The 12112-nt window shown below is 42.2% G+C and overlaps 1 protein-coding gene across 23 annotated transcripts in view; it reads right to left on the reverse strand.

The window, feature by feature from the left end:
• Ppp6r3 (protein phosphatase 6 regulatory subunit 3) overlaps positions 1 to 12112 on the reverse strand; it is a 131611-nt gene that overhangs the window by 55218 nt on the left and 64281 nt on the right. For all 23 annotated transcript variants that reach the window (XM_047517191.1, XM_047517190.1, XM_047517188.1 and 20 more), the window contains 4 exons: positions 10663 to 10800; positions 8172 to 8237; positions 5800 to 5912; positions 1920 to 2033 (listed from right to left, as the gene is read on the reverse strand). In XM_047517191.1, the coding sequence (XP_047373147.1) occupies positions 1920 to 2033; positions 5800 to 5912; positions 8172 to 8237; positions 10663 to 10800 (431 nt within the window). The remainder of the gene's footprint in view (positions 1 to 1919; positions 2034 to 5799; positions 5913 to 8171; positions 8238 to 10662; positions 10801 to 12112) is intronic.

Here is a 12112-nt window from a genome sequence, read left to right on the forward strand (position 1 = left end):
CTAACTTAAGCTCAATGTTTTTATTTTTCTGTTTGGTTCTGATGAAGTTCATCTTTAAGTATCTGTACCCCAGGAACAGCAGAAGATGGAACACTGAGTTCCCTCAGGGGTGAAATGCCTCTTCTGCCCTCACATAACCAGAGTGCCTCAGGCTCACAGCCCTGCCCTTGGCTGCCAGTGTTTATTCAGCTTACAAAGGAGAGGCCTGGCAACCAAATGGACTCACAAGTAGCCTATTTTCCTTATCCAGACATTTGTAAGACTACTTCTTTTCCGTTGGGATTCAGAAATTTTATCAGGATAAAACTAAGATTTGAGTCGTATTTTAAAACTTGATCTTGCTTGGTATTTTGTAAATCTTTCTCATGTGAGGACCAAAGTTCCTTTTGGTCAGAAATTTCCCTCTGTTTTTTATTTTATTCTTGTTTTCTGTGCTCTGTTTAAGTGGTACAATTATGTGTCTTTTCTCACTTTCCTATGCAAAACTTCAGGCTTTTCCTCAGATTTATTTCATTCTCAGTCTGTATAAGCTTCACAGGACCACCTGACATGTTAATCCACTGACGGTGATGGTCTGACAGCCTTAAAGCATGAGCAGCAAGGCAATCTTGCACCATTTGATTAATGAAACTTAAACTGTCGATTATATAACTTAAAATATGATTTACCAGTCAAGACACAGAAAGGCAAAATTGCAGATATGACCCCCACATAACCACACACTTGAAGCAGTGCCACAAAACTGACTTTCCATTATTACTGACCAAACACTAAGCAAACCAACAAAGAGGTCGGGAACTTGGGAAGCAGGGGCTGGTAAAGTTGTCTTCACTATTGTGCTGGGAAACAAAATTTCATTATAGGAAACAGGCTAGGTGTGATGGCACACACCTGTAACTTCAGCTACGTGGGAGGCTGAGGCAGGAGGATCTCAAGTTCCAGACCAGCCTGGGCAACTCAGCAAGACTCTGTTCTCAAAATAAACAAACTAACAAAAAATAAATGGGACAGGGATGTGGTTGAGTGGTAAAACACCCCTGGGTTCACGCCCCAGAATGGAAAAGAAAAAAAAGTGAAAATAAAAACCTAGGTGGCTAAAGGTTTCACGTGCTGAGGGCAGACTATCTTTTCACATCCCCTGGCTCATTGGATACATGCAATGAGGCAGGGAAGATTCCAATCTCTAAACCACATAGTCCTGGAACAGGTACATACACATGCCTTCTTTTCAAGTTCTCTTGCTTCAAGAGCAGTTAGAAAACCATTACAAAAAGAAAGTAGAGGAGCAATGAACAAAACTGTCAAGAATAACAGGACACACACTTAATGACTGGTACGGGGACAGGAGGCTACACATGGGGAAAACATGCTGTATTCCTGATTGTGAAATATTCAGCAGAAATCTTTCCTTAAAAACCTCAGCCACCTGTCCATTCACTTTAAACAGCCTTGGGAACTGCAGCAACCTCACAGGTAAAACCCAGAACAAACAACCCAAAGTTAGGATCTGCAGAAAGAATCACGAAATGCCAAGAGTCCCTGAATCGCCACTTGCAGGAGAGCAGCAACCATGCACTTCGAATTTTCATGAGCAAGAAATAAGCTACTCTGTGTTTGAGCCATTATCTGTGGTTTATTTGCCTACAACAGCTTTTATTTCAGTAGTACTATAAAACCCAAATAACTAGAGTCTAAATACTGCTAATAAATAGTATTTATCAAACCACATTTTTCAACTGCATCCCCATAATACACAGCATTCCTGTAACTGTTTTCATTCACACAACAGAAGAAGATTCAGCACCTGATACTCAAGAGCATGCTACTGTAGCTTATCTAACAAGACCTTAACTTAGCTTTTAAAAAAATCTGAAAGTAAAACAACATGGATCACTTCATATGATAAAAGGAAAGCTTACGTCGGTCGCCGTGTCTCAAGCAATGTCAGCAGAATCTGGATTGCACTGACTATGGCTGACTCGTTTTTCTCCTTGTGGAAAATATTTGATAGAAGTTGCTCGATGGTTTCTTGCCTAAGGAAACAAATCAACAGTCATGCACTGACTGCAACATCATGTCACACAACAGCTCAGGAAGGGCTCACTGCATGTGGGCATCACTGTTTCACATAACTTACTCTAAGATATTTATTAAGTGAGGCAAGATTAGAAATACAACTCTCATAGCTACTGTTCCTACCCGATTCCCTCAGCAAAATAATCTGGGCCCTGTGTAACTTTGGTAATCTTCTTCTGACCAACAAGTATTTCAAGGCTGGAAGTTACCTCCAGTTCAGACCATGGTGGTGGTGGTGGTGACAGCTGAGGTAGATAAAAAGACAACTCCTCACCTCCACAAAAGGAAGGACACTTTTTGAAACAGAAAATTAGAAGCCACAAAGGTATTAAAAAAGGTTTTCCCACAAAGGTATTAAAAAAGGTAATAAAAATAATAATTAAGAAAGCTCTAAAACAGGTAAAAGAGAACATCAATCACTGCCTTTTACTCCACAGTTAAAATTTGGTAACCTATTGACCCAAAAGCATTCTCTGCAGACTGTTCCCATTACATTTCTCTCTCAAATATTTAAGATCACAGGTAACAGAAGACACAAGGGTACTTCAATTTATAATGGACATTCTCCAAGAAAACTACCACTTCCTAATATCTCAGTAATTTTCCAATTCTATGTGAATTAAGAAAAGGAGCTCCCTCATAATGTGCCACATAGCTGGGTTGTCCCTGGTTGCTCATCTGGCAAAGCTGCTAGTCATCCCAAGGTACAGTTGTGCTCACTGTGCTGCACATCAGTTCCACTAACCATCTCTTTCCAGACCAGGGCAGCAAGTAAGAAAGAATCTCTATTTGGGAGAAGCAAATAAAACTAGCATCAAATGTAACTTCAGAGGGTTCCCTTGCAGGAAGTCAACTTCAGATCCACACTTGCAGACCAGCACTGATCAGAAGCGTACTGTGAATGTCACACAAGACACTGAAGTCTACAGAATAAACACGGTCGGGAACTGTGCTCTGGTAAATAGAATGCCTTCTCCAGTAGACATGTGCATTCTTAAAATGGTGGCTCACTCCAGGTGGAGGGTCCTGCAGCACACACCTGTACCTGTCCACCTTCTTCTCATCAACAGCAAGAGCACTCTTTCTATTAGAGAGCAACGCCACATGTCCATACTGCTGAGACCTAAAGTTAAAGGCTAAACAGCCTGAGCATTTCATGGCTACATCAAATTGGAAATCTGCCATCTCCATGAAAGAATTGCTGATGGAAAAAACAACAGCAAGCATATTCGGAGTCTTGCCTAAAGATACAAGTATCATCAAATACACAGGAAATCATACACTCGAAGGACTAAGCTTATCAAACAGGATAAAAGGAATGCCTTCATACTCTTTAGATAAAAAGGCATTTATTTACACATGAGAATATATTCACTTTCCTGCTTTAAAAGACAGGATTTACTGGCTGGAGCATCAGTAATTTATGTAAGAAGCCACTTAGGTTCTTTACCCCTGTCTGTGGGAAACGGCTCATCTTGGTTTCTGTCTTTTATACAGGTGGCCATAGAAAAGGTCCACTTTTATAAAAATTAATTGGTTCAAATGGGATAAAGACATACATAGTCCAATTCTAAAATAGCTGTTTATATGAAGAATATTTGAACTCCAAAATTTTCCAGAGCTACTAAATGAAACATACTCCATTGCCTAGGCTGCCTCCCAGGCTAAATATCGACTACTAAACACTTCAATCCACTCACCACATCCTTTACCATTCTCTTTATCCTCAGCTCATTTCAAACTCATCCCTGAGTGCAAACTTACATTCACACACATAGTTACATATGAACAGTAACCCATTTGTGGGCTCTTGGCCATTGTAATACAGAATATGGCAATTTATTTGTGTATTATGTATTGCCAGAATATTGGCTTAAAAATCATTATTATGTAATAACTACATTATTAAATATAGATATTATGCATTATTATATGATGTATTTACTAAATATATATGGATGCTACTATGATTAATAAAGATTTTCTAAACTCACAGAAGTCTGTCATTGTATTTTCACAATCAATGGACAATAAAAGAACCACCACAATGTGGGAGCATGCCAGGTGTTTGCAGGTTTGGTTCTCATTCCCTATGAGACTGTGGGAAGCACTATGAGAGGTGGTCCCTGCTGGCTCTGTAGCTCACACATTTGGTTCAAATAAAGCTGTGTGGATGGAGGGCTGTGGTGGCCTGAGGAATTCAGATCACTATTGAACTGTCCATTGTTTGGGTTGACACTGCACAGGCCACGTACTACATGTGGCCACCAAGTGATACTCAAAATGGAACTCATCTAATTTGACATGATTTCAAGACTTTGGTACAAAAACATTGAAATTATATGTGGCTTTTATTTCTATTGGACAGCAACATAGTATACCATATGAAATTGCTGATAATTGACATTTTTAACCAACCCAAATGGAACTTTTACAAGGTTCCATCTAATGAATGCTACATTAAATATTTGTATGTGGAAGGTGTTGTATGTTTAAAAGGAGTACAAATATATGGCCAAGCCCAATGGTGGACATATGTAATCCTGGCTACTTGGGGGGATGAGGCAGGAAAACTGAAAGTTTGAGGCCAGTCAGGGCAACTTAATAAGACCCTGTCTCAAAAATAAATAAGTAAATAAATAAATAAGGTTTGGAGATGTAGCTCAGTGGTAAAGTACCCATGGGTTCACAACAAACGGAAGAAAACAAAAAGTACCTATGCCAAAATGCCAAGAATTGCTAAAAAAGAACAGGTAAAATGCTATTTTACATGGCAGCTGATAACTGCTTCCAGTTTGGCCACTTCAGGGAATGCATTGACTCCCTACCACTCTGTAAGACATGCTGGCAACACACAACCTTCCCTCTCACAAGGCAGTTTTAAACAAGCTAGCTCATCTCTAATTTGTTCCTTGCCTGTCTCACACTTACCAGGGGAATAGCAAACACACCAATTTTGTATTTGGCAAAGGGGCATTACATGTAGTAAGCCAAAACATGCAGAAGAGTTTCCCTATATAAGAGGACTAAACAAGGACTGAGAGAATCATTTAAAAGAAAACCAACAGCAGTGAACTGAAGCGAGATTGCTTTTGATACTTAATGCTAACTGCGTGTACTTATTCCAGTTATTCACCCAAGGTGGGGAAATGTGATTCTTCTCTATTAAAATAACTATTGGCTGTTTGGATGCAGGTCAAGTGCCTGCCCAAGTTGACAGTAAACATTCTTTCAGAAAATTTGTGACTACAAAAAAAATACCACCCCAATCCTGAGGTGTCTTCCCTTCAACCTGAATAAGTGTTCAGATTGCCCCTGGTCAGCCACAAAGCCAGCAAACCCTAGTAACATCTTCTAAAGAAACTGCCAATTAAAATGGGTCAAATCCATATGTACACAAGACTATTCTTCATCAAAAGCCCCTTGGAGATTCTGACTACAGTTATGATGTGACTACCACCATATCTTAGGGTGGCTCTGTGGACTTCCATGTTACCCATTTAACAAGTTCAAGGTCTACACATAAAAGTTCACCTTCATCCCCTGCAGGTTTCTGCTGTGTATCACAAATGCTGTACGAGAAACAGGCTTCCTGCCTCTTACCACCATGGGCGTTTTCAGGACACAATTCCAATAGGAAGAACACTTCACTTACCAGTCACTCTTGAGGTAACACATCAAACAGCACCAATGAGAAAAAGGAGAACAGAGTTTTAAACATACTTTTCTAGAGTGGCAAGCAGGGGGTCTGGTTCTGTACTGTTCTGAACTTGTAACATCTGGTCTCTGCTCAGGCGAACAATTTCACAAAGTGACTGGGAAGCATTTGAATGCCGCTGAAGAAAGAAAGTACAATTTTAGATATGACACTTGTTGGAAGTTAACTTTATAGCAAAGCAGGGGGTGGGGGAGGGATTTAACAAATAATACAAACTAACACTGCTATAAGCTTCCATGAACAAGAAGTCAACCTGGAAAGCAGCTCAACATCAGCACTGGCTGTGCAGGCTGAGAGGTTTTCCTTCACAGCACACTACTGTCTCCCTACATGTAGCACATGTGATTCAAGTTCTGACAAGGGCAAGCTCCGCAATTAAAACACTTGGGAAAGAAAATCTTCCCCAAACACACTTTTATCAATATCGACACATGGACACATTAGCTTAAAAAAGAAAAGAAAATCCTCAACATAATAGCAAATACAACTTTGTGGAAGACACGAATGGGTAGAACACTACCCTGCCTCACACTGCAGAGTGGGCTTGCCTTCCTTCCAGGGAAGTTCTGAAACCTCAGGATCCACGTGTATTACACTCTGGCATGAAAAACTGAGCTTAGCTCACAGTAAGCGATGTTCCACTTTAGCAGAGATGGTAACGCACCAGGATCTCCAAAACTTCTGGGTGGAATCAGGAGCCTGACACTCCTTGATGAGCAGTAACTGGTCAGTACAACTTTAACCTGTGTTCTATCACTTAACACAAAACATGAGTGGCAGCAACTCTGTCCAAAAGGCAAAACTGAGTTTCTTGAGAGTCAAGTAGGGAGGTGCTGACGTCCATAGTGTTTGTCTTTCTCAAAGATTTGCTGCAGAACTGGGATTTCCCTTTATCAATTTCTCCTGTACCCTGCCAACATGTCTTATATCCTGTGAAGCAATCAGGTTCTGTGTAAGCACTGCTGGTGTGGAAATCACTCCTACGGTGGAGCAGGCCCTGCTCTGTCACTGCTCACCACACTCTGCAGTGACCACACTCTGCAGTGGCCACACTTGCAACGTGTGGGAACAGTGCTCCTGTGCCCACAGCAGGACAGTTCAGCACCCCTATGAGCCCAAGAGCTCCTTCCAGAGAGGAGTTTCTAGCCCCTGGGAACCTGCTTAGCAACCAGCATAGGCATATGCAGGCATGCAGGGAGAATATCAACTCTGGCAACAGGTCACAGAAGAACATGTATTGCACTGCCCAAGAGGGAATGAGGAGAAGGTGACGCTCCTTTTCAAAGCCTGGTTCAGACAAACTCCAAGTACCAGAAGGTTTACAATGGACCAGGGAGGCTGAGGCAGGAGGATCATGAGTTCAAGTAAGCCAGTCTCGGCAAGGGTGAGGCACTAAGCAACTCAGTGAGACCCTGCCTCTAAATAAAATACAAAATAGGGTTGGGGATGTGGCTCAGGGGTCGAGTACCCCTGAGTTCAATCCTCAGTACCCCAAGTAGTAAGTAAGTAAATAAATAAATAAAATGAACCAGAGCACAAGTAGTTAGAATCACTTAATTTCCACAGGTAATTCACGTCTGGGGCATGAAAACACTCTGGTTATGCTCTCCTTCCTTTGCCCTGGCCCAATCTGAAACCTAGAGGCTTCACAACACACCACACATCACCTTTAAACCAACTCCCTCCTAGAAATCATGATGGGCCATATGGAACTTTGTCTGTAGATGGTAAGGGTCAAATATGGGCACTCACATGACTTGGCCTGATATATGAGGTGACAACTTTACAGACCTCAGAGACACACAACAACTGCGTCATGACAGGTGACTCCTCAGCATAGGGCTCAATCTGTAAGCTCCAACTCAAGCTTCAATCCCATTGCCAAGTCAATCTTTAGCACTCAGGACAAAGGCCAAATCCATTGGAACGTGAAGTCCAGGATCAGGAAGAACAACAACCAAGTCACCATAGAGTATAATGGTGACCAAGATCCTGTTGAAGTGTAAAGTTTTAGCTAGACCAGATGAAATGAACACAGATGTGACACATCATTTGGGTCAAAGACAGATATAAAAGAAAAAGCAGTGTGGACAGAAGAGGTTTGTAACCAAGGCAGCAGGTTTGGCATGAAACCCAGCTCTGAAAAGGAGTTGGTGCTAGAACCAGGGGACTGCTGTATCATTTCTAGAAATTTTCTGGCTTCAAGCAAAATGTAATAGCTTAGAAAATTGTCAACTCAAGAATGCCAAATTATAAGTTCTTCCCCCTTCTCTGATCATCTTCACAGCTATCCAAACAAGTGTGTTCTGTGCTCAAATAAACATTGCTTGTCCTTTTCTTTTAAAAGTCAAATTTATAGGCACACAAGAGGACTTACATCTTCGTCTTGCGATGGGTGAACTATTTCCACAAGCCTCTGGATGATTTTCTCCTCATTTAACCACTGCAAAACACATTGTAGAAGCAATCATAGCAATGAGCGACTCCTGTTCAAGCCCCAAGGAAGATTAGCACACTTGGAAATATCCATCACATTTTAAGAAGAATGTTACAGGTTTCTCTGGACTTTGAACACTATAGAAAATTAAAAGTCCCCCAAGGAAAATGCCAGTGAATATATTATTTTAACAGTAACCAAGAATACCAACAACTCCCCAAATTACAGAACCCACATAATAAAATTCTACACCCCAGCTCTTCAGCTATGGGTTAATGCCCAGACACTCAGAGCACTCCAAGTGTCTTACTTTGGCAGGTGCGGGGTTGAAGAGTTTGAGAAGTTTAGAATGTGCACACTCTGTGTAAAAGAGTATGTTCCTAGCTTCAGAAAAACTGAGAAAAGCAATACTTAATACCAAGTTTCTGGGTCAAGAAAAAACAGAATGAACCAAACCACCTTTTAGATTCCAAAATCAAACCCACTGCAGGAAATATGGGGGCTGGGCAGTGACGTCATCATGGAATCAGAGTTCATCTACCCCGTCAAGTTGGTAAAGAGTTATTATCACAATCCTAACAATCTCTTCTTAATCTCTATATGAAATGCAATGAAAAAGACTATGAAGGGGATTATAATAAGAAAAATACCCAGCTGGCTTAATATAGTTTCCTAAGGACCTGAAACAGCATATACAAAGACAGTTCAGTATCCAGAAAGGCCACTAAAAAAATCCCAAAGTTTAAAGGAAACAGAGACTGGAGTGGGGAGGGCTGGGGGGCAAGAAACCAAACACAATTTCCTAAAGGCACAGAGAAGAAACCCTGATGCCATCTCTGGCTACTCAAGGGGGATGTATCCCTAAAGAAAAATGCAAACAAATGCTATGAGGTGGACAGCACAAAGAGAAAGGCCCAATTTTGAACTTCAAGAACTACTTTAAGTGTGCACACAAACCACCCGGAATCTTACTCAAATGCAGGTTCTAATTCAGTTGACTAGGGATGGCCTAAGATTATGGATTTCTAGAAGTTCACAGGTGATATCCCCCTGGGGCTACTGTGCTTTGCTAGTAATGTTCGAAAATAGAGGATGCCAGACACCTGTGTGGGGAGGGATACTTCTGACTACCACGGAGAAACCAGGAACCCTGAGATGGAGAACTCATCAGACTTGGAGCCTACCCCGGCATAGCTACTCACAAGTACCAACCTTCCAAGCCCACTTCTGGGCCAATCCCCCAACTCAGGATTCAAAAGCAAAGACAGACAATCAGGAGTTTCTAATTAACCTTCCCCTAGTCTGTGTTTTTATTAGTCACTTGTTCCTCTCTCTCTTGAAGGCCATCTATTCTTTTGTAAATGGGCTCTAAAATTCAACCTGGAAGTGGCCAAAGGAATAAATCCATTTCACCAAGGAATACTGAGCAGATTTCCACTATAATGATCCAACATGAAGAAGACCCTCCCCCCCCTTGTCCTCCTAGCATTCTGAACCTCTTTTGAGAAAAAATGCCTAAATTAGGTGTCCCAATTTAAGGTCCCTGCCCATAGGCAAGTCCCAGGAGCCCCACTAAGTGCACTCAGGTGGTTTCCCCACAGTGACTGCAGTGCCTGGGTCACCTTGACAGTTCCAGCTCTGACCCCATCACACAAATGCCCACCCACCCACCTCAGTAGAGAGTGCTCCACACTGGACAGCACCTGACAGACCTTCCTCTCACAGGTCCTCCTGTCTCTCCTGAGTTTCTAAAATACCATTTTCAACAAAACTCATTTCTAGTGAAATGAACAAGTTTTAAAGTTTCAGGGTGAGTATTAAGAGATGGAATGGATTAGGAAATTGTTCCAGGAGGCAGAAAAAGGGGAAGGGGATAAAGACGTGAGGAAGAGTCAGATGAAAATGGCAGGAGAGAGCCCAGGAAAAGCCTGTTTTCAGTATGAATGACCCTCTCCCACCTAAGACACTCACTTATTCAAGAGACACACATCCTAATGTCACCATCTGTCTCCATTTTAACATGTGTCCACATAACCTCTGACTTCCTTATCCCATGCCCCTCCATTCTGACTTTCAGAGGTAGGCCTCTCCGTTCTTTCAGTAAAGTCACAGAGCACACTCTGCTGATACATCTACTCCTACCACCAGACCTAGCTTTCTGTCTTAACCCATTCTACCTTGTCACCCTCACAAATCACAGACCAGCAAAGGGGAGAGAACTGCTCACACACCATGTCCCACAAACAAGGGAAGGGTACCTCCTGAATTCTCCTGCAAAATGTCAACCTCTTTCTTTCTTGGAATAATTCCTTCCCTGCCCCCAAGTGCCCCTGACAACCCTCTGCTACCAATCCCCTGGAATCCCCAGGACATGCAGTACAGGTCCACACCATCACCCAACCTGGTCAAGGCAGGTCCGAATTCTACTCACAGTCAGCACATCTTGTCTGGGCTGTGGAGGCTCAATACACGTCAGGAGCCGGAGCAACAAATCCATGATGGCAGAGGTTCCTATATGCTTTATAATAAGGTCTACAAAATCCCGTTTCTTCTTTAGGAAATCCACAATCTATAGGAGAACAAGTAAAATATGGAACATGTAATGTGGGACTACAAAACTGAGAAGGTTTTAAGTCCCGACCACCACTCACTCCAAACTCCTGCCATTGCTTTAGGCTAAGAAAAGAAAGTGCTGAGTCAGAAATTAGATATCAAACTAGAAACCTTGGCTAATGTTCAAACCCCTTAGGAGAAAGCTCCTTAACTAGCACTCATCCCCTAGAGCAAATAGAACACAACAGAATCTTGTATCTCTTCATTTTCATTGTTAATTCTCAAAGAATGCGGATCAAACACTTAACAGTCCAGAACCAATTCAAAAAAGTACTGGGGGTGGGGGGACTTAAAAGTCCTATAGAGAGCAAGAAGATATACCATTTTATAGTCTAGGGACCAAGTAATTCTATTAGACTTAACACCAAACTGCAGAATATTCCAAAATCCTGATTTTATGCTAATAAAGAAGAGAAAAAATCCAGAACATAAAGACCTCTACTTGGAAGTGACTAGTCCCTGCTGTACAAGGTCGAATTTCACTTCTGCGATCCACCTGATCAACACAGGGAGGGTGCTGGTAGGAGGCCGAGGCAGGTTGAAAGAGTGATGGAAACCAGGGCTCTGTCCTGCCCTGTAGAGTTCTCTGTGCCCTCTGAAACCTGTCTGTGTGCATCCAACACCCTCCAAAACCCTCCCATTTGTCCCAGGAGCAACATGGCCCAGTGTGGCAACTGCTGTCAGAGAATCTCACTAAGTTCAGGGGCTGGAGATTAAGATTTGCAGATGAGGAAACCAAGACTCAGGTAGGTTAAGTATCTTCTAGAGCAAAAAGGCGGCTGTCCTGTGATTCAATCTCACACCTATACCCTGTAAAAGTCACAGGCCCGAGCAAGTCTAGTAATCAGAGATGACAACTACAACAGTTTCACACAATTAAGCACAAATACAGGATCCATCATCACTTGCTGCTTCCCAAACTATGAAGCTAAATATTGTGACATAAACCTTCAAGAAATGACATATTTACACCACTCTCAAGTCTCACAGTAGTTTTTGAAAGAACAGTGAAGAAGAAAGGAGGAGAAAGCCACATGTGACCAAAACCCTCCATGATTCAGTGGCAGAAGCACTAAACCTGAAGCCTAAAGGAACGCCAGCAACTGCTACAGACAGCACAGTGAGGACAAGAATGTACCGTGGATGAGGCTAGAGGTGCCGTGCCATGCCACACAGCACTGAAGTCCTACAGCTGGGCCCTGCTCTACAAGCTGGACAAAGTCTTTACTGGCATGCCACTTGAGTCTGAATATCTATCACTACCTGTG

This window comes from Sciurus carolinensis, chromosome 11 (assembly GCF_902686445.1).
Source record: "Sciurus carolinensis chromosome 11, mSciCar1.2, whole genome shotgun sequence".
NCBI lineage: Eukaryota > Metazoa > Chordata > Mammalia > Rodentia > Sciuridae > Sciurus > Sciurus carolinensis.